This window comes from Calidris pugnax, unplaced genomic scaffold, assembly GCF_001431845.1.
Source record: "Calidris pugnax isolate Ruff unplaced genomic scaffold, ASM143184v1 scaffold206, whole genome shotgun sequence".
NCBI classification, from domain to species: Eukaryota; Metazoa; Chordata; class Aves; order Charadriiformes; family Scolopacidae; genus Calidris; species Calidris pugnax.
The window spans coordinates 2,542,735-2,570,574 of record NW_015090957.1 but is presented as its reverse complement, the minus strand read 5'-3'; the positions used below and the strand labels follow the sequence as shown (position 1 = coordinate 2,570,574).

General features: G+C 38.3%; 2 protein-coding genes across 13 annotated transcripts in view; one reads left to right on the top strand and one right to left on the bottom strand.

Annotated features, from left to right (window-relative positions):
- CEP95 (centrosomal protein 95kDa) overlaps positions 1 to 14,412 on the top strand; it is a 24,883-nt gene extending 10,471 nt beyond the window's left edge. For 5 of the 12 annotated variants that reach the window (XM_014952222.1, XM_014952220.1, XM_014952213.1 and 2 more), the window contains 11 exons: positions 34 to 148; positions 985 to 1,163; positions 1,487 to 1,579; positions 2,458 to 2,608; positions 3,074 to 3,187; positions 3,783 to 3,943; positions 4,450 to 4,524; positions 5,036 to 5,188; positions 6,200 to 6,346; positions 6,444 to 6,515; positions 6,588 to 8,613. In XM_014952222.1, coding sequence (XP_014807708.1) covers positions 34 to 148; positions 985 to 1,163; positions 1,487 to 1,579; positions 2,458 to 2,608; positions 3,074 to 3,187; positions 3,783 to 3,943; positions 4,450 to 4,524; positions 5,036 to 5,188; positions 6,200 to 6,346; positions 6,444 to 6,515; positions 6,588 to 6,764 — 1,437 coding nt within the window. In that variant the 3' untranslated portion in view covers positions 6,765 to 8,613. The other 7 variants (XM_014952223.1, XM_014952224.1, XM_014952215.1 and 4 more) reach the window with 6 other exon arrangements.
- SMURF2 (SMAD specific E3 ubiquitin protein ligase 2) overlaps positions 8,825 to 27,840 on the bottom strand; it is a 65,875-nt gene continuing 46,859 nt past the window's right edge. The window contains exons 10-19 of the mRNA XM_014952228.1: positions 25,011 to 25,169; positions 20,344 to 20,548; positions 18,749 to 18,852; positions 17,504 to 17,618; positions 16,914 to 17,092; positions 16,305 to 16,442; positions 15,961 to 16,081; positions 14,403 to 14,604; positions 13,029 to 13,104; positions 8,825 to 12,715 (exon numbers count right to left, since the gene is read on the bottom strand). Of these exons, the coding sequence (XP_014807714.1) occupies positions 12,616 to 12,715; positions 13,029 to 13,104; positions 14,403 to 14,604; positions 15,961 to 16,081; positions 16,305 to 16,442; positions 16,914 to 17,092; positions 17,504 to 17,618; positions 18,749 to 18,852; positions 20,344 to 20,548; positions 25,011 to 25,169 (1,399 nt within the window). The 3' untranslated portion in view covers positions 8,825 to 12,615. The remainder of the gene's footprint in view (positions 12,716 to 13,028; positions 13,105 to 14,402; positions 14,605 to 15,960; positions 16,082 to 16,304; positions 16,443 to 16,913; positions 17,093 to 17,503; positions 17,619 to 18,748; positions 18,853 to 20,343; positions 20,549 to 25,010; positions 25,170 to 27,840) is intronic.

Genomic DNA, 27,840 nt, shown 5'->3' with positions numbered 1-27,840 from the left:
CCCCCCCCCCCCCCCCCAAAATCTATCCAATAGATGTTGAAGAGAGCTTTGGGTGGGCACACCAGAGAGGAAGAGCTGGCGGATGAAGACAGCCTGTCTCAGCACAGTGACAGTGTCATGGACTATTGCCAAAGGAAAGCTGAGCGAGGTAACAATTCTTAGGCCAGTTAAGTATTAAGATGGAAAGGAATATTAAAAAAAAAAAAATCCTTCTTGTATAAAGCTGAAAGTAACTAACTATGAGTAGTTCAGTGTAAGTTTTGTATTGTTAGTTCACTTACATTTTGTCTTAGATCCAAACCTGAGCAACAGTAACAGAATTACAATTAAGCTCCCATTTCACACATAAATAGCTATGGTAAAACTTTACTAAAAATACAAGGCAATCACAACTGCAATAACAAATGTACAGTAAGCGGGGGGAGGGACAGACTACAAGCTCATTGATAGGACTGTGATTCTGAAATGAGGGCCTGTTCACAAAACACTTAACTGCAGATTGCTCTGTGCTGGACACAGCATCTACATCAAAGTATCTGTTACTTTGTTACTCTGTGCAGTATGTGTGCTGGTAGCAATATGAATTAATAACCACCCTACATGCACACCAGGCTATAAAACTATCATGGAGCTTGATCTAATCCACATGCATGAAATTATACTGCAAGATGGAGCTGTTTGTGACCCTGACATATTGACAGCCTCTCACCTTGAGCCACCTTCAATTGTCTTTGCTGCTTTTTCCTTTCTCATCTTAAATATCTCCTGGCACTTTTGCTATTACTTACATAAGCCAAAAAAATGTGATCTGGGGCAAGGATGATTCTAAAGGAAAAGGCTTTAGCTTTTTATGACATAATTTGTGCTAAACTTTTTGATTCTTCTGCTGTATGGGTTTTTGGGGGCTTTTTTTCCTTAATGTTTGGCTGGAGGGGGTTTTTTTTGTTTCAAGTTAGATACTCAGTGAATTACCTTTCCTTACAGATGCAGCACCTCTGAGGCACCCAAACAGACCACGATCCCTTTCTCCAGCCTCACCCTCATCTCAGCGTCAGCTCTTTTCTGAGTTGGAAGATAAACTTCGCAGTAATGAAACAGGCCAAACAAGGAAAATACACAGCCAGTTGCAAAAAGAAAGGGGTGAAAGAACAAAAAAAGCAAAGGTAATTTCTAGGTTAGACCTTTTGGTTATTCTAACCAACAGCTATACTGATAGCATCAGAACGGAATGCTTTTACTTAATGGGAGCATCTGGCCGACTTTAGTAATCCCGTACTCTTGTTTCTGTAAACTGCTGAGGAAAAGACTTAAACCCCAAATTTTGGGGGGGGGAAAAAAAAAAAAAAAAAAAAAAAAAAAAAAAGAAAAAGAGAGAGAGACTTTAAAGTGGAAGAAGCTACTTTGACCCATACACTGAGAAAGTTAATGAGGTGCTCATATGGACTGATTATTTTGTCTGAAAAGTCCTCTTATTGTTATTTTCTAGATACTCGCTAAAGTTTATGAAGATGAACTAAGAATTTATGAAGCTCAGGAGAGGCTTAGACTTTCCAAGCTCAGAGAAGTCAACAGGGAAATGGTATGTGACGTGCTGTGGTGATTGCTGTTGGGGTTTTGTTCTAAATTGGTCTAGATGACCTGTCCAGACACCGGGTATGTCTTTTGGGTACAAACCCAAGTTTTGTACATAGTTACAGCAGTGTATGCTGCTAAAAGAACGACATCTTTTCCTGACACGGGTAGAACCAAGAGACATGTAGTTTTAAAAGCTTCAGCACTTCCATGTATTAAGAATAATTCCTATAATAATTAAGAACAACTACCATGCTTTTCACAAGGTGGTGACTTCAAGGCACTCAGACACTCAGATATTAAAGAACTAAAGCTGAGTGAGCAAGTAGATAGCTTCCATAGATTGGCTGAAACTCCACACACAGATATACATCCCGAACAACTAGGTTAATAAGGTCGGAGCCTCTGTACACAATCTGTTTAATATTGTTGTAGTCTGTAGTCTTTTTTAAGTACTCTAAAAGTTGGGTTTGTGCAAGGAGCATTTCTGAGCGTCTAATGTTATGAATATGGCAAATATCTATATGGGGTTTTGCTACTTTCTTACATACTACTGGAACAGCAAAGAACCTAATAATAATAACGTCCTAATAAGGTCAGCTGCACTGTCCCGCTTCACCAGCTTTGCAACATCAGTCCAAAGGCTGCTGCAGTAGTGTTACATGCTGCACAAGAGCTGAGGTTATGCAACAGTGAGCCTTAACCTTGACTTGAACCTTGACCTGCATTTGGTAAATTCTGGCCTTCTGGAGAATCCAATTCAGTATGTCCAAATTCTCTTCCTAAAGTTTCAAAGACATTTAAGTTCTGATACCCAAATTATGGGATCTTTCAGCCTTTCCCTTCTCATACCTGTTCTCCACCTGTTTTACATCTGCTCCTAAGGAACAAGAATACAAAGAAAACATCTTTAAAGAACCTCCAAAAATGCCTCAGCCAGTGAAAGTTTGTTCTAGAAAAACCACACCTCAGAATCCCAAATACAGCCAGCGGATTCCAAAACAAGGGACTGTGAAGCCAAAGAAAGCAGCTCCAAGTAAGAACTGCAAAACTATACTTGGTGGAAACCTGGCATCTTTTGAAAGCATGTGTTGAACTCCAAGAATAAAGGCATCAGTCCAACATATACCAGTCAGCTGTAGCATTTGCCCTTTCTTCTGACCTCTATATGTCTGGATTTTTGTTAGGAAGATAATGCTTTAAGTAAACGTAAACCTCCAATGCACAATCAAAACTGTAACCCATTTGCTACCTCCTTAAAATCCCTAGGATTATTTTCAAGGTTTGTTTCCATTACTGCTACTCCTATACTTGCTCTACTATAGTCTGAGCTCAGTCTTTTCCTTTTTCTTTTCTGAGCATCTATCAGATTTAAAATTGGGTCTGTAGCTTGAGTGGGCTGGTGCTGAGCCATATACAGATAACAGAACTGTCAATTTCTATCATCTTCCTTTCATGCTCCTGCCATTGCGGAGCCAACATTGTCACTGGTTTTGCTTAGGAAGTGATGCTCCAAGAACAGCCAACATGCAAACCACAGGCTCAGTTTTGGTAAACAGCATTGTGCATGCTTATGATCACGGTATAATCCCCTACAGAGCTGAATATTGCTCAGGTACACTGCCTTATTTTATTTTTTTTTTCAGTGTTTAAGGGGTATATACTTGGTTAGTACCCATTTGTTTCATCTCCCCATCACCTTTTCCAGCCAGAAAGATCAAAGAGGTAATGGGAATGAGCTGGTTGCAAACCAGTTCATTTTACATCTGTTTACTTGACTTGGATCTGTCACTACTACTGCTGTATTAGTTGCTGCAATCAGTGAGAGAGACAGATAAAGAAATCACTGATTAGTGATGGTCAGAACCATTTGAACAAAGAAGGGGACACTTGTCTTAATTGCATGTGGTGGTGGTAGGGAAATAATGGCTGAGATACAAAAGCAATTCTTCAGCAGGAAGAAAAAAAAACAAACTACAAAACAAACCAAAAGAGCCACCAACAAGAACTTGAGATTATTTTCTCTGCTGCTGCACTGACACAGTGATATTATGTCCTGCTGGGTTTAGGCTGACATCATAACGGCATGGCAGTTGTATATAGTGTTTAATCTAAAGTATTTCATAACCTAGGCTGACACTGTCTGGAACAATTTACCGCTAAATGTATTCTCCAGGAATTTATTGCTTACATCTGTCTTTACCTTGTAGTGAAAGTAAGAGATGATGACCTCCTATTTCAGCTACTGGAAGAGTTTCCCCACCTGCATATTTCCCACCATACTATGAATAAAATGTGGCGGCGGCAGCTTGCACACACTGAGCAACTTAAGGCAGCTTATGGCAGAACTAGACCACGACTCCAAAATGAAGTGAGCATTCGTATTCTTACATTTTAAGTACCAGCAGGGATAGTACCTCTCACAGAACAGGTAACAGACATTAGTTTGTATTGCATAATAAAGTACTAATAAAATCATCCCGACTCTGTCTGCAGCATAGATAAGGTATGTGCACACCCAAAGCACAGTATAAGAAGATGTGTATCTAGGCTTGGTTAGTTAAATAGGGATGTACACATCTACACACATGGGTTCAACTTTTTACCACCCACTTGAATATAATGTTCATTTTTAATAGTAGTTTATCTAGTACTGCCTAGGATTGCTATTGCTTTTTTGAAAGCATTTTGTAGCTTCAAATGCTTGTTCTGAACAGTCTTTTAGTTTAAGAATTAGTTATGAGATACAAAAATTGATTAACTCTCAGCATAAAAAACAAAACATAACTATAGGGCAATGATTAAAATGATGCACACAACTGCCTGTCCTGCAGAACAATGGAAGTAATTAGTTGTTTTTTTTTTTAAAACCTCCAGGTTCAACAAGCCCTTAAGAAGCATGAGCTGCTTCTTGCAATTATTAAAAAAGATCAAGACCATAACAAGAGACTGGTATGTTCTTTGAAGGATATTTGTTATATAAGACAAAAGTTTCATTTTGAACTAGCTTCAATGCATATCCCCTGGTCCATCAAAGTGGCGTTTAATCTTACAACAATTTTATGCCTTTTGTAGCCATGGGCTCAAATGCCATGTAATCTGTTTGCTGTGTGGCTACAGAAGTCACGGGAATGAACATTATTATTACACTGCACTGTTGCTTCAAAAGTGCAAACAAATTCTAAGAATGTGCCCGGAGGAGACACTTCAGGCTCCCGGTGTTGCTGGTGAAAACACCAGCTACCTTGGCAATGCTGACTCCTTAATTATATAGTGCTCTGGTTGGCATTGTTTTTCTAAATCAGTGGTGTCTAAAGCTTTAAACCATAAATGCAATGTAAAATTGAGGTAGGGAGAAGGTCCTTAGTAAAGGACCCTATTTATGTGCATTGCCTGCGGCAGTATCTATTGGAAGCTTGGTTGACAGCTTTGACTGTATTGACAGCTACTGTTCTCCATTTAGCAAGAATTTAAGCAACGTATCTGCCGACAGAAATGGGCTCAGAGTAAAGTGAGAGAGAAACGCCAGCAGATTGCTCGAGCTAGGAAATATTATGAAGATTACCGGGTTCAGCTGCGTGCCAAGATGATGCGGGCTAGGACACAGGAAGAAAGGGTAAGTACAAGATGTCTTGGCTCTGCAAGCGTGGAATTCTTCTTTTTGAAGCCCAGCACTAAGGACTCAAACTCTGGTAGTGTAAACACTGGTACAGGCAGACAGAGAGCATGCTAAGTGAACGTAGGAGCTAGCATTAAACAGTCAGTCAGGGCCTCAGAAGAAAAGGTTCCTTCTTTGGAAATGCTGATACAGTTTAGGGCAAACCACTGTAAAACAAGAAAGGGTGCTTTAGGGGGTTAAGAGATGGAGAAAAAGGGTGAATATCAGTATGGAAAAACAGGACTGGTAACATGAGAAATTGGGGAAATGAATTTTCAGAAACCGTAGGTTTAAGAGGTTGTTCCTACAGTTACTATCCAAAGAAAACAATCTAAATCTTAAGTTAAGGAAACTGATCAAAAAGACTGTTTAACAAATATAACTGAATAACAAAGCTAAGTGGACTTTTTGGCAGATACAATCTCTAATTAGGGCTGGACATCAGAGCTAAGGAAAGCAAGTAGAGTTATTACACTTTGCAAGAGCAGATACACAACTCTTACCTTTTAAAATAAAAGACTAGATGTTTAGTGCATAATCCACTATTGGTGATTTGAGAAGTGTTTGCCTCCAGCTGTGCAGCACTGCAGCTAGTAAGTGTTCCTTTGTATAAATGGAAAGCCTGAGCACAGGCTGCATTTCTTGCACGTGTGCAGAGGCTCTGGCTTGCGTTGTCAGGTTATCTGAAGTGATCTTAAAAATGTAATATACATTTGCTGTTCTTGCTCCTTTCTTAGTCAGATGACTAAACTGACATGAAAAATTTACTTTATCAGAATTTGAGCTGAGTAATACAAATACAGCTCAGCTGTATCTACCACCATTACCAGATACATAGCTCTACTTTTTCACGGGCAATGACCTCTCTTCGTGTGATCACCATTCCATCAACAGACTAAGCAGCTGAAAAATGTAAATGTTAAAAGCTTCTGGGAAGGCTTTAGGTTTGCTTTTTTTAATTGCATGCAGATATTTAAAAACTTATTTGAAGAAGGCTTAGAAATTCAGAAGCAAAGACTGAAGGACCTGAGAGCGTATGCTCAAGAGAAGCGAGCTGAGCAAAGGAGAGAGCATCAGAATGAGCTGGAGTCTATGGAGAACTATTACAAAGATCAGGTAAAGCTTAATCTGCAAAGACAGGAGTTTTGGTTTTTTCACACTAGAAGTCTTTCCTTTTTTTAATTGGTTCAACTCAAACGTGTGTTATGCTTAGTTTTCCATGCTAGCAGAAGCTTTATCTCAAGAACGCCAAGAAATCCAAACCAGAGAGAAAGCACAAGCACAAGTAAGTATTTGTAATTTTCTGTAATTGTATTTTCTTTTTATGTGCTATGACTAATGTCTGTATTTCCTTTAGATGCTACAGAAAACAAAGAGAGAATTGAGGTCAAGGATGGAACAGGAAATAGAGCAACTGCAGGCAGCAATAATGCAAAATAATGATGACACCTTTTTTCAAGAACTGGAAGCAGACAGACTGAAATCCAGACTTCAGATGGCTTCCTTCCAGTACAGCAAAAGCCATTTCTTGTAAGACTTACAGTAAGTACCACTGAAACAGTCTCTCTGGACAGGAGTATAAGAGTCTTTGAGAGCTGCTTGAACAGGAAGATGATGTGTGACTGTGTTTTCCTCTAAAATATCTGGTCTGTCACTTCGATGGCCGAGGTGTAGCTGCTGGGATCTGGGATCTCTACAGTACTTTTATTGCTTACCAATAAAGTTTTTAAACTACTTTCTACCTTCTTAGCAAGGCTGAGATAATGTTGAGCTGCACACAAAGGAAGTGGGATGATTACTGGAGTTATCTTAGTGGAACATTGAATGCTAAGCCTCCCCTATGGCTGTGCTGGTGTTGCTGGAGTCAAAAAGCTACACTAACACCATTAGCCAGAAATTACTGCATTGGGAAACTTGGAACAAGAAGATCTTTAAAAGAACATCTGTGGTTCAAGTTTCCTGTGAAAGGACAAGTTAGAGAATGTCTACAATAAAGCTGACATAAAAATTGGTATTTTCAATATGTTAACCAAGGGAGGGCTACTTATTCTATGTTTGCAGTTTTGGTGTTGCTGGCTTGTTAAGGGCAAAGCATGTAAGTACTACTTCCTATGGTAGTGATATAGCTGAAAGTATCTTGAAGTAGGAAACAATGTAAATTCTTTTAAAGCAGTAAAGTACAAGCTTCTGCAAGAACTGAAACCTACGAAGGACCTGCGGCCAGCATTCCTAATTATTTTCAAAAGGGGTGTAGTAATGCATGTATGTGCTGTAGGTGTTTCTGTAGGTATTTCAATTGTTGGATTTCACACAGGGTTTTCAAAAGTAGCCCATGTGTAAACAAGCAAAGTTTTGTTTCCACTGACTGTTTCAAAAGGAAGTCACAGCAATGCCACATACAAACAGATGGGCAATAACAACCACAGTAGTTTAGCATGTTTGGTCTTAAAAGCAGATTATTTGGACAGACGTTTTGCAAGGGTGCTTGTATTTAGTACCCCGTTTAGTTATTTTACAGAGAAGCAGATTAGTTCTACTTCTGTCAGTGTGAAGCTTGAGTAAATAATGATTAAAAATTCCAACGTTCAGCTTTAACCTTACTTTAGGGTGTAAGGTCTGTTTGTAGGCAGAGTAGGAGCTGACAAAAGACATTACACCTTTTTCTTATAGAATCATCATGTGCTATAAACAATACTTTGTTCAGCAGAAAATTCAAGTTTCAGCAGCCACACGTTATGGGCCCTACGAGATGCAAACACAGAGGGATGAATACTTAAACTGAGAACAGATCACACAAAACCAAGTCATTACTGATATATTCTCTGCTTGACAAAACTGCTATTTTAAAATAGTTTATCTTGGTAATGAGGGTCAACTAAAGTGTCATTTTAAACAGGCTCTCATAGAAGAGCTCTTGCTTAAAATTGCATGTGTGAAATACTGGAATTAATTGCATTGCATATACAATATTTAAAGCTTGCCACGAGATGGTGTCACTTGTGGAACTGACATCACACTCAATGAATTAAGATCCATGGATTGGGAAGAAAAAAAAGAGATAAGCAGACAAGAAAGCCCCCAGCAGCTGGAGATGCTTCCTTTACAGATTAAACAAAACAGCAGTTAGAGCATGATACACCTCGCAAAAAACCAAAAACAAAACCAAACACAAACAAAAAATCAAAACCCCCATCAAAACCAAACCCCAAAACACACACACTGAAAAACCTCCACAAAATGAGAAACCCAAACCCGGCCTTTCTTAACAATCCTTTCCAGGGAGCTGCTACAAGCCAGGCTAATTGAAAGTCTTTATCTAAGAAACAATATTTACCAGTTAAGTTGATCAAATTTAACAAGTATTTACCATTTACCTTTTTTCTTCCCTTCAGGAAGATGGCTTAGCTTTGCTGAATTTTGAGAGGAGACATCCATTCACCAATGCTGAGACGCCATTACTAGAACATTTAACACAACCCTTATTCTAGCTAACAGAAAGACACCAAATTTTGAGCAATTTCTCCTTAAACAGAGTTACTTAAAAATGATACTCTTACATTGTAAAGGAAATATTTAATTAAGAAAAACTTAAAATTTTTAAAACCATTGATGCTGTGACAGTGCAAACAGCATACAATTTATTGCTCAATTTCTGCATGGGTACATACATTAAGTACTTAAAAACCGCTTTATACAGATTTTTTTTTTTGTTAAAGCTCATGTAACAGCTGGGTGAAAATACAATGATAGCAATGCTAAAACACTCTGTAATAAATACAATGGAAATGATAAACTAAGAACTGTCAGTTTGTGGAGGAGTAATTACACTTGTATTAACTAATTACAACTACAGACAAAGCTCTGAGGATGTGGCAGAGCCAGAAACCTACTACATAGTGTGAAGTCCAATAGATGGCACCTGATAACTGTGTGGTGCTGTTTAAGATCTGAAGCAGTCAGAGCATGCTACATTAAGCTGTATGATGCAGACTTGGGATATAGAAGCAAAGCCTTTACTTCCATCAATGCAGCCAGTTTAAATGCACCAGAAATTCAATACAGGCGTAGTGTTGTAGACCAAGAATTTAAGAAACGGCTTGTGTGCTCTGGACTTTAGTACAACACAAAAATTTGGTACAAATAAATCAGTTTAGGGAAACTGAAACTATGTGCAAAAAAAATTAGAATACATACTGTACAAAGCACCATTACAAAACTCTTTACACCGAGAAATTAAATCCTCTGAAACTCAACTGTGTACTGTATATTGAAATCTACAAAAGTCACTGTTCATAATTAAACATTCATAATGAAAAGCAACAGCATAAAACCATGATGTGACATCTCTCTAAAACAACTAAAGACTGGATAAAGTAAAACCCAGTAAGAGGGACACATTGAAATAAATATTCACATTAATCATGGGGTGAAAAGTCCAAGGTTAAAATGCAATATTAGGCTTAGCACCTTTTTGAGGGGAAAGTAGCTGACAAGATCTCGAAACAAAATTTTGCAAAGGAATCAACCCTTTAACATTTTCAGATAAACAACTGATGAGGTGCTTTCGTTAAAGCTCTCAGTCATTAGGAAGGTAGAAAGGCACTCAAGATACTTGGTATATTCAGCCTCATCTGTCAGCTATGGAAATTCAAATGTAGATTTGTCTACTTTTGCCTATAATATATTAAATTTCAATATTTATCTGTGGCAATTAAAAAAAAAAAACCAACTATGCCCTGCCAAAATGTTTGGCAGAACAGACGTACTGCTAAGGCTGCTGTGAAAATGAACGGTAGTTATCAGCTGAGTCAGAGTCTATATTCTGCAGAGCTCATCTCTTCCTCCTCAAAAAAGCTTTTATGACATAAGGGTGGCCATAACTGTGCCTTCAAAAATCTACCAGCCCAAGCGGGCTGACAGGGAGAAGGTTGCTGGGAGGTGGGTGTGGATGGTGTGGTCAGGAGCCACAACAGAGACAGATTTTTAGCCAGTGCTGAGGGGGCTGCCTGGTGCAGAGAGCACTCTCCCCTCCAATCACCTACCAGAGTACCAGCTTCTCCCAAAGGCTGGATCAAGCTGCATTTTACACTTTTCATGCTTCATGACTAGGGAGGCTGCAGCCAGAGCCTGAGCAAGAGCAGGGGGGGGGAATAAAGAACCACTTGTCCAACACTGTCTGTGTAAAGGGGTCAAAAGAACCTGTCCCTGTGAAGTCTCTGTACACAGAATTGACAGCACACCTCAAAACTTGGCAGGGGGGAGTGTGGGAGATGTGAGAAAAGGCTTCAGGAGCGTCTGAAGCAGTGGTCCCAGCCGCAGGCAGCAGAACTGAGTACAAAACCCTGGCCAACGATCTACTTTGCTCTCCCAGGCAACCTGGCCAGATGTGGTGGTGGCTTCTCTGGTAAGAGGACTATCTGAAAGCCGTGCACTGGGGATGACAGCTGGAGATGCAAAAATAATGGCTGTTGTACATGAGTGTAATTGGCCCTTGAAATGAAGAAAAAAAGGGTCTGACATATTTCAAACCTGGTTGTCAAAGCAAGTTTCTTAGCTTTATGTTTACATCCCTAAGTAGCCTCATCCCTGCAGCCAGCCCCAAATGGGAAGCGTCTCTTAGAACAAACCTTCCAGCAACAGCTGTACAAAAAATAAAAAAAAAAAAAAAAATAAAAGGAGCATGTGGATTTGGCTCATCAGATTCTTACCACAATTCTACAACAGCAGCCCATTGCCCGCTATCCTAATACTCAACATCCAGCAGTAGTTTACTCACTGCAGCAGTCAGATTTGGCAGAACAAAATTAAGTTCAGGCTCTACAGAACAGACAGAAAATTAGCCAGTTCACTGTGAGACTTACACTGCAAAGATGGAACAGCTCTTTACATCCCATTCTTTCAGCATTTTCAATACCCCTGACTTTCTTCTCATTAGCAGTGTAAAAATAGTGCAGATTTGATGACTAATCATAACCTAAATTAACAAAATGCACCACTGATTAGAAAAAAACAGCTACTTATTCCAAATGTTCACACCGCTGAGAAGAGAATGCCACCATCTCTTAAGCAGACTGATTTATCTACCCACCACGAGCAGATCAGACAGATCTTAACTGAGAATTGTCAAACTAACTTCGAAGTTCAGTTCCCTCTACCGGTAGTGCATTTTATTTCCCCTTTGAAGAGATCAACCCATGTTATAATTCATATATATACTTACTTCCATCCCTACAATCAATAAATTATGTGCTTTTAAAACCTCATTTGCAAAGCACATTACACATATTTCAGCTCATACACCGTTTTTACCTAGTTGTAACTGAAACCCACATGTCATGAGCAGCTGGACAAAGATTACAACATGTTTTACCTGATATATCTTTAGCATCAACAAATACAGAATGTGATTTGGCTGCATTCAAACACACTTTGGTTGACTGGACAGGATGGTTTCTGAAATGAACTGCTGAGAGGCTTCTGCTGTCAAATGTCACCTCACCAGCACACTTAAAAAGTTGGAAAATGCAGTGTTTAAAGTCAAAAGCAACAAAAAATACTCTTGACACACTTGTTAGAAAAATGCTGTTTTAAAAAAATCAAAACGTCTACTGTTCATTAAAAAAGGTCTATTCTACATTTCAACACAAGTACTGTACCAAATACAGTATGTGTCACTCACACTAGAAATTTGTTTAAGGAATCTGACGTGATATAAATAGAATCCCAAAACATCGTATTTGTAATTCATGCCTGAAAAATATAAAAAAGCCCCCTGTGGTAACATTTAAGTTCGAATTTACATTGCAGAATATAATGTTTTACTATAAGAAAACGCAGTTAACATGTAAGTGGCTTTAATTAAAAAGATTAATGATTTTTTCAGCCAATTTTATGCAAAGTTAGAATAATCCAAAATATTTTTTCCAAAAATAGCAGGAATAGATGCTGTTCAGTATCATACATCTAAAACAGGCTGAAACATGACTTGTACCGACTGCTGAAGTTGTGTCTTGGTATCTGAGAATAGAAATCAGGTAGGCAAATATAATAGATTACCTATTACAAAAATAGTAGTAGTCTTTAAGTATAGAATACTGCTTAACTGTTGAAATGTAGGAAAAGTCAGCATTCTGTATGTTCAAGATACTAGTTTTTAATAGCAGCTGAATGATCCTATGGCAGAAACCACAGAACCTATTTTCTTGAAATAAAAAAAAAAAAAAAAAAAAAAAAAAAAAATTCCAAAGTTGTCCTTTCCCTCCCAGTGTCCTAGTGTAGAAAAGGGAAAGTTTCCTGTATTTCAAGCATTTCTTGAGTCTTGGCTGAGGGAAGGGCTTTCTGGCTGACAGGAGTATAAATAGAGTCTTGGGGAAGGCTGTGAAGGGTCATTCCACAGCAAACCCACACGTTTCTTCAATAGCAGTTAGCAGCTTCTCATAGAGCTTCTCGTAGCTCTCGTAAGGAGGAATGTCTATTCGGTTAAAGCTGTGGAGAGAAGGCAGAACAGTCTCAGCTCCCCAGAATGTCAGGCATCACCCAGCAAAGCTCTGTTACACTTCATTTATCATGCTTGAAACAGTGACAAAACAATACTCAACAAGGGCAACAGAACTTCACAGATATAAAAGCAATCTCTAGTTTTCGCACCTTTACTACTCTGCAATGGATAGTGTTTATTATCTCAGAAAATGAGGGATGGGGGGAAAGAAAAACAACCAAAAAAGAGACTGCTCAAAATATAGAGACAGCAAATTGACCTTATTCTATAGATCGCAACAGAGGTCTGAAAAAGTCTTACCAGGTATGAGCTTTCGGCAAGTTGTTAGTGCTGGCATCAATCTGGTGTATTGTAAATAGTCGTGGGCCTGCAGCACCTGAAAATCCAGAAAAGATCTGTACTACTACTGTATGGCATAACATGAAATTTCTTCGTTGCACTGCAACAACATAAAAGTAACTAAAATCCATAAAAAGAGAAGCTGTGCAGAAAGAAAGGAGAAATCATAAACAGGCAGGATAAAAAAACCTCACTGTGCTTATCAGACAGATTCCTCCTCTCCACCCACACAGGATAACTGTCCAGTTCTTTAAATCATTGAAAGATAAAGAAGATAACAACGAATAAAATACCTGTTTTACACAGTGCACTATATATTTCTCTCACCCTTCTTAGAGCATTAAACTTACACAACTGTTTCTGTCATTTTATAACAAGAAGTAGTGGCCGATTCCATACAAATTCAATACACATCAAAATACCATCTTATAATTTTGTTAAATTAATCTGAGCATAGAGATCCCCTATGTACAGTAGGGGTAAATTTAACTTGTAACTGTTCTGGGGTGGTTAAGAGTTACATGGTTTGCCTCCACCTTCTGCAATGTTAAACACTTACCATCTGAAGTATCATACTTTGCTTAAAGTAACTGGGGTCTTAAAAAACTCCATATTCCAGAGCTTCTAACGTACCTTAATATTTTAGAGGTCAAGAATAGAGGAAAAAGAAAACAAGGCCTTCTGTCTTATAATGAAGAAAAACAGATTTCTAGGGCAACTGGCTTTTCTGTGTGGCAGCTGTTATCATAGCATTTGTGTTTACGTTTCCCCTGGGCATTTTTCTCTTGTCTTTGGGAGAGGGTAAAATAGGATAACTTGCATTAACAGAGCAGTATGGGCTGTGGCCAAAGCTGCGACAACAGACCCAGAGCTTTGACCGAAGTTCAGAAGACAGGTCGCTAATTAAGGTGATTGTTTCCGATCCCTCTGTGATTATGTGGCTCTCACAATAAAAGCAGTCAGCGTTAGGAAGCGCCTCTGCTGTCAGAATCACAGAATGCTGCATGTTGGTGTTTTCTGGTCCCAGGTGACGAGCGCTTGTGAAATACAGAAATTAAAAAACAGGCTTCCAGAGAAAACATAAGGAGAACCACACTAAGATCTCTTCTGCTCAGAGCTTCTTGCCAGGGAAGGAGGTGTATAATTTAAACAAAAGAGCCATTTACAGCTGAGTAACAAGGTAATATTTGTGATTGTTCTCCATCAGACCATTAAAAGCTACTCGTAAGAAGTCTCACTGCAGCCAATCAGGCTCCTGTGCAGCTGATGTTCCTGTGATGTGTCCTATGGCCCCCTCCCAGTAAAGATTCGCAGTCCCTTCTGGAGAATTCTCACCTTGTAGTGCTTTGAAGCCCTGCAGAGGCACTCGGGAGGAGCCAGTCACAAACTGGAGAAGTCGTGCTCTCCTCTCTTCATCAAAAAACTCCACAGCTTTCCAGAACCATTTCACAATGTTGCTGTCTGGGGTACAGTGTTTTAACCTAGTATTTGCCTTCCAGTCGTTAACATCAATTTTTCCCAGTCCACAAATGATGAGCTATAAATTAAAATTTAGAATTAATTACTTCATTATTCATCAACATAAAAATGGTTTTGAAGCTAGCCAAATGATAAGTAACTGATACTGAAAAACTATTCAGATTTTATACCCAAAGCAAATTATAACCTCTCACTAATCTTCAGCAATGCAGAAATATAACTCTTCTATTTTTTAGTGTTATCTTTGTGCACAACCCATTTCTTAAATGGCCTCAATTGAAATTTAAGAAAAAAATAATAAAACAGACATTTTAAAAGCTTATATGTAAGTGTCTTGACCTGTCAATTAAATAACAGAAGCACACATCATTCATATTTGACCTTGGTATTTCTTTCTGGAGCGTAGCTGAGAGTACACTTTCGCCAGTCCAACTCTGAACCCTCAAAAGTAATCTTGTTCTTGTCACACCACGTATGCAATACAAATGAAGCTCCTCTCCTGATGAAGAGCTTTCAGCACTTCTAAAATAGAGTTCCACAATGGATCCACTTAAGCTCAACAGGAATGTGATTATGAAGACATTTTCTAGTGATTAAGAACACTGATCATCCCCTGTTTTATTCTGCATCTGCAAAGTGATTCTGGGTTAGCAGTATGGATGGCTCACACTGCTGTTCAACGAGAATATTCAGGCTAAAAGAAAAGCAATGACTGACATTCTAATACAGTGAACTGAAAAAAAGCATGAATAATTTACCTTGTGACCATTTTATATGGCAAAAAACCTCAGTTCCACAGCTAACAGACGGTATATTAGAATTCAGTTTTCAAACTAATTTGGGATCTATGGGATTCACCTTGACAGGATATTGTTTGTATGCTGATCTTGACATTTAGTAGCCCATTTGTCGGTGAGAGTACCAGAGAGCACCCTTCCTTATACAGTATTTACAAGGCCATTTTAGTCTGGCATAACTCAGCTCTGTGAAACACAGAGCTGTCTGACACCAGCGTCAGGGCCGGAAGCACATGGAAGGAGGTGGAAGGGAGTGACAGACTATTTTCCTGGCAGCACTGAATTTTATATCGTGAAACTGCACCGTGAGAAATATGCATCGCCACCTCTGCTGGAATAATGTTCTCTGAAAGGATCTGAGCTCACTGCAGGGGCTTCTCTGTAGGTTCAGCTGCCACCTTGAGAAACACCCTCCTGGCTCTGAATGGAAGGCACAGGCAGTCTTGGTGACTGCGTGACCCGCTCACCCCTTACAGTAACTGAACTTCTTGCAGCAGCACACCTGCAAACCCCTACAGCACTGGGGACACAGCTCTGCCTGTTACTCAGCTTCAGAAAAATGCCTTGGGCTTTCACTGTTTACACTTGACGACGTAACATAACATTAGTGGACTGACCTCTAACTCTTTCTCATCAAATGTCTTCAGCAGATGTTGTGGGATTACTTCATTAAATCCCTTCTGTAGAGCCAGAAACTGAGCTTCAATTCCTCGTAAAAACCGCCAGTTTACATACAGTCTGCAAGCAAGTGCAAATTGGTTTTGTGAAAGATGTATTCAAATACAATAAACCTGCAATTTATCCAGCCAAAAAAAAAAAATAATGACCGTACTGACAGGAATACACACACCACTACTACTTCGGGGAAAACAACAACATAACACTGTTAATTACTTCAAATAAGTAAAACTTCCTCCTCACCATAGGAAATACAAAAACCTTGGAACAGATATTGATGTACCTGACGTATTCCTTTTTATTTTCCTCTGTCACAGGGATGCTTTTGCCATTGGGTTTCAGTTCATGTTGAATAATTTCCCCGTATGCATTGTGTTCTACACAAAACGTATGATCCAAAACCCCTGTGATATCATTCTCACTGGTGGAAAGAAATAAGCACCTGACTCAGTGAAAACATATTCTGCAAATATATTACACCCATAATATATCTGACAGACATCACAATTCAGTTTTTCAATAGCATTTCAAATTCCTGTTTGGAAGCAAAGATGAACATACATTTTTGCTGTATTTTAAAACCATTATCCAAGTTTCAATGTTATATTTTCATAACACATAACTGTTAATAATAGACAAAATTAATAAATTAAAATCTATGAACTGAACACTTTACAGCCGGTAATTATGTATCCCCCAACCCTCAAATCTGAATACCTTGAGCATAGTAAGCCTTCAAAGAAGCCAAATTGTGCAAGAAAGGTGTTTCTTAAGTCTGCCTGAGCCGGAGATCGAAATATACTTCATTTCTTTTCAATTGGATTTAGGAACATTATCACATGTTAACAGAGACAGAATTCTAACACTGTAACACAGAATACACAGTACATACAGGATCCAGACTAAGCTGTTATGAAGATCAGGGTCGACCAATTCCATATCATCCAGAGTAATTGGCTTCCCCAGCAACTGCTTATAGAAAGGCAACGTGAAGCCTCCGTCAATATAGTGTCCGTGAAACACGGCCATCCCCATTATTCGGCCAACAAAATGGAAATACGATAAGTGTTCCTAGAATCAAAAGAAGAGACTAAGCCATTCAGCTAAAGAAGACCTCCAGGTTATAACTCATGAATATTAAATAAAATGTCAATACAAAGAAAAAAACCCAACACATCCAGATCTTTTTGTTTTGTTTGTTTATACAGAGCACAATGAGTATACTGCTTCCAGGCCAGAAGTCTTACTAAGAATCAAAATAAACTTAATTTCTCCCAAAGGAAACATAAATTGACATCTTACAGAAAATTAAGAACATATTTGAGAAGTTTCTTTGAATTTGTGCAATAATATGACAATTTTTTTTTAGTACTGCTCAGTCTCTAGCAATACTAATGTGAGAATTACGTTCCTCACCCTCCAGATCTATTTAAATTCTAGTCACAAAATAATCATTTACAGAACTCCTGTTACGAGTCATACCGGGTTGACTGCAGAGTCTGGATTAATTTGCAGTGTATAGATATCATCTCGGGAATATTGGAAGAGACCATAATATGGATTCAGCATTTCATGGGACAATAGGTAGAGCCACTCCCTGAAGAAAAAAAAATAATTCATTGTTTACTTTAGACAAATGCATTCCTACACCGAGGATCTTTTCAAAATAGTATGATTTTATCAAATCTTAGTGTTGAACATAAACGTGAAAGAAGTTATTTCTGAACATGATTAAATAAAGCTGAAATCTGAATTTTTGTTATTGGTTCAGTAACTGCACAGCCCCTGACAGCTGACATATTTCCCAGCTTTCCAAGATCTTTCTCCAGGTTACTTACTTCCAAGAAAGTTTCTGACTGTGATTATCCTTCATCCATTGCACACAGCGACAAGAAAGACACCATGTGTTCTACTGACAGTACTACAGACATGTCAAAGCTTTGCAAACCCGTGAAGATACAGGCAGTGCAACAGCCTGGGTGCCACCGGTCACTTGCTGTCCACCAGCACCAGAAGGAGGGCTGTTAGGGAGCATCATCTGCACTTTGCAATAAATATTAATGGTAAAAAAATGCAGTGCAATGTAAACAATGAATACACCTAAATGAGTCAACACTAGTTTAGAATAGCTCCACACACCAGAGGTGGGGAATATTTTCACTGAAGTAAAACCAGCATCTGTGCAATTGGCCAGTACAATTCCTAACACTGTTTTAACAGGTGAAGAGTATATCTTCATACAACCAAAAAATGTCACTTTTTATAAGCAGGTGAAAAATAATCTCACAGACTCCTGAGTGACTTTAGTTCCCTACCAACTTCTAGTTTTTAACATCTTGCTTCAAACAGTAGTGACAATTTGCAATAAAGCATATTTTTTGATCAGTTACGCCACAAAGCCAAGTATTTAGTGGTATAAATTCTCAGATACCCAAGCTTTACTAACCAAAGAAAAATACAGTCATTTCAATAGATACCAAAAGCCCGTCCTGCATATATGATAATGTCTGATGCGATCTGTAACAGACACTTTGATTTATTTGCAATAAATTACTTCTTTTTTTGATGCAGTTTTTTCCCTTTAAAAGACTATTTGAAAATATATTCTTCAGACATACGCTCTGTTACAGAAATAAATATAAGTAAGGATAACATAAAGAGAAACAGGGGTGATACAAGGCTGGTTTAGGATAGTGCGGAGGAAGAGACAGAGGACAGACTGTTTACCTGGCAACACCTCCATAATCAAGGCCTTCCTCCCCACGAAATTTTATCATTAATCGTTTCCACAGGTCTTTTGGCCTCATCTTCATGACTTGCCTGTAGGATTCCTGTAAACACATAACACTTCCTTTTACTAACTGCTATTTCAGATAAGAAGCTACTACTGTTTATTAGAAATGGAGTCCCAGACTCCGATTCCAAAGGGCATACCTATTAAAGGGGATATTATTTTCCTAGATATTAACCAGTTTCTCAAATGACAGGCTGTTACTTAGTTTTCTACAGACGTGATAACACTTGTTAAATAAAATTGCTATGTGAGAAGAACCACCTTCCATTAAATTTCCAGAGATGCCCAGTGATCAGAATTCTCTCTCTCTCATTCTCACATAACTTACAAAATGAAATCTGTTTCAGTAAACTCCTTTTGTTTTGCATAAAGGCTCACAATTTTTGCAGTGTGAAAAGCCAACAGTGGACCTTCTACTCTGGGTATAACGCATGTGCAAACCTTCAGCAAGCATCTTAACAACAGAAGCATCAATGCCATCTCAGTAGATCTACAGAATTATTCCTCTATCAGTAAGACTTCATCAAGAAAACACAAAAAGAAAGCTGAAACTGGCAAAACTAATGCTAATTTTAAAAAAAGCAACTAAAGCAAGAAAGTCCAGTTTTTATTTAGGTCCAGTATTGCTGCTTAATCTTCAGCTTTGCAGAAGAGGAGGGTGTCTGGGACCCAACACGCTCAACTTAGTTTTCAGGAGAACATATAGTTTTCACTGCAGTAGAGCAGACTTTCTTCCCTTCTGTTTTAGCAGATTATGAAGCGATTTGATTGTCTCCAAAGGGAATACCAACACAAATCTTTCCTGGCTGGGAAAAAAACTGTAACAACACAGTGGGTCTATCAAGTTTGTGGGTGGGGTAAAAATGCAAAAGGGATGGGAGGGATGGGTGATAAAGTTCTCAAGAAGACAGACTGTTCTGCAGAAAAAGCCAATGCATTATAACTGTGTTTAATCCATGTAGTGGAATTATTCTGCTGAGTAATGTCACCAAATAAAACACAGATATCCCAGGTCATTCAAAAGACTAGATGATTCATAAAATTGGTCTGATTTGGGGTTGGGGGGAATCAACTGGAATCGAGATAGATTCTAAGCAATCCAAACTGCAAAGATGAATGCTATTCAATAGTAATCTTACATAAGTTAAAACAGATCAAAGATCACTAATCGTTTCAATTTGTAGCATTCCCTCTGTAACAGATGTTATCGTTCTTATATTCAAGAAAGAAGTGAGATACTATCTTGAAATACATGAAGTGCTTGGACCCCCTCCTCAGTCCCTGACACACACTGTACATTTCAAGCCACCTCACTTTTCCTCTCTACAGGGTAAATACACCTACTTTAATTACAAAACTTCTGAACATCCCCTTAAAATGCTTCCTCTTCCCATTCACCACCTGTAAAATTCCAGCTTTAATTCCAGACTTCAAGATTTCATTTGACTGAATGACTTCTTTAGACAGTTATGAAGAACCCTCCTCCCCTCCTCTCAATGTTAAGAAATGGGTCAAACTCCCAAATTACCTCAAAAATCTCTTCCCTGGAGACCTCAATACGACAATGGCCAGCTTGAGGTTGCTGCTGTGACAGCTCTTGCCTGAGGATCTTGAGTTTCTGCACGAGGTCTCGCTTGTAGCGCGGCACGGTGAGACACTCAGCCTCGTCGGGGAGCTGGCACAGGGACACCACCTGCTGCTGCTGCTGCTGGTCCTTAAGTTGATTCTGGCGACTAGCAACACGCACAGTTGTTAGCGGACATTCACATTATATGGCCCCGATTCTCTTCAGATGTTACTTAAAGGTTAAGTCTTTGTAACTAACCTACTTTCAATTTACTATGATTATTACTGTGATTACGCTAAAAATGTCTGGGTCCAGTACAAAAATAACTTCAGAGAGATTTTATCCTGACTAAAGACATATGCTTCTGTCTTTGTTGGCAACTATCAGTCATTTTTAGGGCTTGTTATTTCTATTAGTACTACTCTACAAAGTATGTAAAAGGTTACAGCACTATATAATAAGGTACTGTCCATACAATTTTACTACTAAGCTGCTGACAACAAATTTCGCAGATACTGTTGCCGTATTTTCTTTGCGTGTTTTGCCTTCCTCCATTTAAAGATTCAGGGCCCTGTCAAACACTGTGCCTCTAATCTACACTCAATACCATCACCTGTTTTAAATGCCTTGTCTGAAAAAGAGTAAGCTTACAAAAAGCTGTTTGTACTGGCAGCCTGGCAGGGACCTTGTCCCTTGTACCTGGCCTAGTCTGGACCACAGGAATGTGGGAGTTCACATGTCACTAATTGGCACAGATAAACAAGTACTTTTACTAGCAATTCTAAGAGATTTTCTGCATCTAACTTCTTATAGTAAAAGTAAATTAATCGTGTTGCAGAGGTGTCCTCTCTTGTGCTGTTTCTTGTACGCAGTAAGTGTATATTTTTATAGCTTTTTAGTATGGCATTTCCAAACAACACAGGATAAAAGTTGTATTTTGCTGAAACCATGAGAAGAATATCTCTGTATGGAACACGTTAGAATACCCTGAATTTACGGGATAAATAAGAAAGATTACAATTCAGAATGTTTTCCAGTGGAATGTTAATAAATTGGGTTTTTTAACATCAAAGACCAAAAAATATTAGATGGAATCAAACACAATATTAATGTTTTTTAAAATTTCAGCCTATTGTCTGTTTTGAAACAAGGTCTACCAGAAAGCTCTCCTGGCCAACCAACTCCAGCAGGCTTTTCCACAGGAACACTCAGAATTGGCAATTAAAGTACGTGGAGAGAGGCGTTCCCAGTTTGCCTTGCGGTTCTGACAGCTATTCTCTTATTTGCAAACCTTCTATTTAAAGTAATTTTGCACAAACCACCCTCAAGGGAAACTAACACCAGGTGACCAGGAAATCTTTATCAGTAGTCTTACAAGCCTAACATTTAGAAACCACTGCAATGGCACACATTATAGATCACTTCAGCAATAACTCAAAACTTAGTATTAATAATAATACCTCTTTGCTCCTGGGCCTTAAAGAGGGAACCATGAACAGAAATCCTACTATGTACTATTGAGTTTAACTCAATCCATTTTGTTGGTTTTACTGTGGTTTGTTGGGTGGGTGTCAAGAGAATGGGGCCAGTCTTTTTTCAGTGGTGCCCAGGGACAGGACAAGAGGAAATGGGCACAAACTTGAACATAAGAAGTTCCATCTGAACATGAAGAGGAACTTCTTTACTTTGAGGGTGGCACAGCCCTGGATCAGGCTGCCCAGAGAGGTGGTGGAGTCTGTCTCTGGAGACACTCAAAACCCACCTGGACACATTCCTATGCAACCTGCTCTAGGTGGACCTGCTCTAGCAGGGCGGGTGGACTAGATGATCTCCAGAGGTCCCTTCCAACCCCGTATCATTCTGTGATTCTATTGTTTGCACCGTTTCTTTTTTTTTTTTTTTTTTCAGATAAGGCCACCTTAACTTTATTCATTCCAGAAAAAAGTCATTCCAGAAAAAAAAAAGCCATTACAATAATTTAGAGACATGCACTCAATGTGGTTCCAGAATATGGCTCTATGTCACTTTTACAATATGGTCATTTCTTTTCACTTGTGAACAGTTTTAAATGAGTGTCACTTAAACTGTATTTACTCCATACGCAAATTAAAGCAAAATCCTTGTTCTGTCTTCTGAACTTTCTAATTCCATAAGGACAAACGTGAAAATATTCCTTGTATATGCCTACCAGAGAAGGTCCTTACTATATACTGGAGTGTTTGTTCATACTACCTTTAATAGTAGAAGAGAGACAGTCCCCTGAACACAAAGTGTCAGTCTTAAAGAAAATGTCATCTCTGAAACAAGCACAAACTTGAGATCTATGCATCAAATTAAACCAATCTAAAATAGGGCACTTTTTCTCATAGGATGAGAAAAATAAAATGCCATCCTCCATATTAGACTACAAATAGTCCAGTATTAGCTTAACCATCTGCAGTGCTTAAAATAATTAAATCTAATTTCTTAGTTTGTTTTCACAGCTGAATGACTGTGCTTGTTTCTGTACAGTGCTTTAAGGATATAGCTAAGTACTTTTCATGTGCCATAACTACCAAAAGCTAACACAAACTCTTGGCCAGTATTTCCAAACAGAACTGGGTAACAAGTTTGATTATTTTCATAACTTATAACATCATCACTGGAAGAACAAACTGCTTCACTCGGCTCGATTAGAAAAGTCAATATCACTGAGAGTAAACATTTTCTTATGCCTTTGAACCTAAAACACTATCACACCCATCCCACCCAAATACTAAACTTATTTCTCAGATAATTGACAAAATGACAGGCCCCAAGGCAAACTGCTTTACTTTTTTTTTAAAGAACAATTAAGGAGGTGGACTTAAGAGAAGGCAGGGGAGGAAAAAAAAAAAAAAAAAGAACAAAAGAGAAAAAGAGAAATTTTTCACATATCCTGCAGCAGACTTTGCTGATGACACTGTTGGGTAAATTTCAGAAATCCCTCCCTGATGAAAGACAGATGTACAAATGAAAAAACTTAAGCACACTTAGGAGTACTTTCAGTTTAAAGAAAAGCAAAACGGTTCTATGATTCTGGAACTTAAATTGGATTTTCCAGATAACAAAGCTATTTGCCCTCCATCATACATGCAGGACTAGCCACCAGATCTGCCATTTAAAAATAAACCTACCTGTGTAAGACAGTATTTCAGATATAGTCCACTTGACAGAATTTTCTACAGTTTAAGATTTGCACTGTTGTAACTACGGGGGTCTGAAGTTTTTATTCAGCTAAAACATCTAAATCTGAATTAATTTAATGAACTTTTTTTGTGTTTCAAACAAAAACATGCTCCTCCACTGGTAAGTTGTTTTTCAAGACTATGTCCATTTGAAGCTAACAATCGAAATTCAGCTAAAATTAGTAGTGATGTTTTGTTTTGAATTTTAAAAAAAAAAAAAAAAATCAACAGTGTAACGGTATACATATTTGTCAATATTTAGACTTTTCTCCCCCTTCAGCTGTTAAGTTCAGATGTATACTGGGCAGACAAGGCTAACCAGCTTTTATGTATTACACAAAAGATATGTTGACCTCCTGAATATTACTTTCCATTCCTCAGTTTTGTCTTTTCAGTGCTTGTTCCCATTATTCTTTCCTTCAGCTTTTCTTCCCAGTGATTCACTTCCTTAAAAGGACTATTCCTCCTACTTACTCCTTGCCCAGAGCTGCAGGGCTTTCCATCTAACCAGTTCTTCATTGTTTCTTCCACTTAACACCTACTCAATACTTTACAGGTGTTTCCCAAGAGTATTAAAAGGTGCTAGTAGGAAAAACAATAGAGTCAAACTACCTAATAGCTTGGGCAAACCTATAGCTATGTCTACACCAAAAAAGGATAAATGTTTGTTTGCTTATGTGGGTTCCATTTTGAGTAGAAAATCCCCCAGTGTGAAATGAGTGTCTAGGGAATAAAAATAAGAGGCAGAATTCTTTTGAGTTTCCACTTCTCTTAAAAACTGCAATATGGAGATGTGATATCAAAACACTAAGGCAGAAAAAATACAGTTCCTATTTGACTTTTATTTTTCTTTAATCTGAGTTAAATTACTGGGGTCTTATTTTAAGAACATCTCAACCAGTCCTACTCGAAAACTGAAGGTAGGAGCTGAATTATTTCTCCTTTATTGCAGGAGAATAGCTGGGCACTTGTGCACCCAGGATTAACTCATCAGTATTTCACCACTGCCTATTGAATGTAACCTGGCATTTTAAGACAAGTACTCCATAACCAAAATTAGTATGACGCATGAAAAAGGAAAGAAAGTGTCTCTCTTGCTGTGAGAAAAAATTTCTATCGGCCAGTCCACCAGACAGCACTCGCTTCCCCCGCAACTGCCCTCCCACCCCCATGCCCCCAGCTCCCATAATCACAACAGCCACATTCCTGTCTAAATGCTGCTTGAGACTTTTTTTTTCCAAGAACAATCAAACCTGTTTTCTTTGCTGTGTGACAGAGTAAGTTGGTAGGGTGTTAAAAAACACCACTACGGTGCTTTAAATACCACTGAATGGCAGAATACATCTTGATATAAAATCTAACTCCCCTCAAGAGTCTCTTTCCCCTATAACTTTCAACATGTGTCAGCGACTTAAAACTTACTTTAAGACTAAATGCAAGTTAGCAGATAGCCGTGGATCTGTAAACTGCGTTGTCCTGTTGTTATGGTCAACAAAATAAACTCTGCCTGTTGCTGTATTTCGGATCTCCCATCCAGGAGGCAGTGGACCAAGCTCTTCACAATTGATGTTGCTAAGATCCCTGTGAAAACAAATATAAAATGAAAAATACCTCAGCATTTGGCTTCTGAGCCAAACAAGCGTAAACGTAACAGAACAATTCCATGAAGTCTGAGAAAATGTATTGTTTCAGAAACTTGATCTGTTCAGCTGGAATCTCTACTCCCAAGGTGCAAGCTCACCAAAGAAAAAACACACACCCCAGAACACATGCCGTGGGGAAAAAAATTCTTATCAAATAACCCTCATTTCTACAAACTACAGATGTTACCTTAATACAGGCTTAAAACAAAAATACAGACCACTGCCGTATTTGCCAAAGTGGAATTGCAGTTCTACACCAACAGACAGAAAACATTTTAAAACCAACATTAGTCATGTAAGGGACTCTGAATCACACTTTAAAAACTCCTACAAAACAAAACTATATTTCTGAAGAGTTACACTTTCCATGAAGAATTATGCACGGGATATGTGTGTATTCCACACGCAGTTTTGGTCCAAAACCCCAACTGCTAGCGGGAAGCAAACAGCTCTCCAACAAAATATTTAAAATAAAGTATTATATGAACAATGACTCAGCTCTGCCCTGAGAAAAGCAGAGATGGCTTAATGCGTCTCAAGAAAATTCTGCTGAAGTCAGGAAGACGTAGATTCTTCCTGGAGGTTCACTGAATACAAATACTAGTCTTCAAAAATGTAAATTTATTCATTCTTCATGTATATAATCCACACCTCAGATACCTTTAAAAAGAGCTGCACTCGACAGTGTGAGGTGTAAGTCTTCATATCTCCCAGTATCACGTCAGTTGACAGGAGGAAAGAGCCGAGGGCCAGAATGGCTAAAAAGACGTCATCTTCAGGGACCCAAAAGGCTGAGAAGCCATTAATGGAAATACAAGGCTCTAGAATTGAACTTCTGCTGGTATTACCCATATACACACTGCTGCTGAACTGCAGGGTGCATTTCTATTAACTAAATGATTGTGGTATATTAGCATAAAAATACAATATTCCTTAGAAATGATATACACTCTATCTTCATGCAAACAAGCCAAATTTTGTTCTCAGTGACGCTCATCAAGTTTCTGCTGCCACATCTAAGGCCACTGCTAACTTGGATTTCATACAAAACTGTTGCACTGCAAACTTAAGGATTAGATCTTATATATTATTTTTTTTTTGTAGGTAAGTCTAGTTTCTAGTTTTGTATAATACACAAGTCATGGACTTCCTAATGCCCAACTGCCAGCTGTATCACACCCTCAAGCCTACAGATAAGGCACCAAAGAAAAGTATATTCTTCTAACATAAAAGTAGTAACAAAACCAAAAGAATCACTGGAAAATGCAATGTAGTTATGGTCATGAGGCACTTTATCCTTCACGAGATATCCAAAATGCATTACCATGGGAATGAGCATCAGCAGCAACTGACAAAGTTGCTACAATTCTCCTAAATGCCAGCACTGGCTGCCAATTTCAAACGGCACACAGTTTATGACACCATCCTCACACTTCAGGACGCAATAATTTTCAACAGGATTTCTTTTCCTTTTTTTCTTTTTTAAGAACAATTAAATGCTAGCAATAGTTTTCCTGTTATCCTTCTTTCCTTTCAAACACATCAGAAATAATCACATGTACAGTATGTACACATTTGTATCATGTAAGTAAGGACACTGAACTAAAAAGGACACTAACTTCTGATTTATTTTCTCCTAAGCATTGAGACATCTACAACAGAAAAAGCAGTTCGAGTATTTGAATCACAGGTCAGTCTCTTTCAGCTTCTCTACCTGTTTGCCACTCTCCCCCAAATTATTTCTCATTATATGCTGCTAAGGAGGTGCTTGAAAGCATATATGATTGCTCTAGAAATATCAGTTAGAGCATTAATAAAGAAAATAAATATTCATTTCTGCTCTGTAACAGGAAACCTGCTGTGTTTCCTTGTGTGTTTTTAGATGTTTGCTACTATACTCAAATGGAAAACTTTCCTTTTTTTAAAAAGGCACAAAAATCCTGGCACTTCAAACACAGCTCACTATTTCAGCTTCCAGGCTTTTTATGATGCGGTGTCTCCAATTAGTTTCTTTAAAACGTACTAAGTTTCCTATTCCTTGAGTAAATTACATTTGGTAGTTTGAACATGGGACAATTATTCTCACAGACAAGTAAATTTAAGCTAATTCGATGATAAGACTGTAGTTCACCACAAATACTGTGTTTAAACACAGAAGGGGCATCTTCTAGATTTTCCAGATTTTTGCCTTTGTTTGGTCCTCCATCAAAAATTATCACATTTGTCTCGCCTACTTGTCACAAAGTTTGTTCTTCATAAATTTATGTTGACAATTTCTCAGGTCTTGTTAACTTCCAGAGCCTGAATTAAAAACCAAACCCAACTCCATTTTCACTGAAGTATCTCGATAAATCTAGATACTTGGGAGGGCTCAGATCCTACTGTTTCATTATTTTGCAGAGTACCAAAATCTGGACTTGGCTATAATTCATATGCAAGATCTAGAAGCAGTTAACTATTTCAAAGTACCATGGGAATTTATTTCTCGATTCTCCATCTTTATCTTAAGATAACAATTTGAATAACTGGGAGACTAGTCTGTTTAGATTAATGACTTGTTAAAATGGTATATTGGGACCAAGAGTCAGAAATATAATATTAGAGAAAAC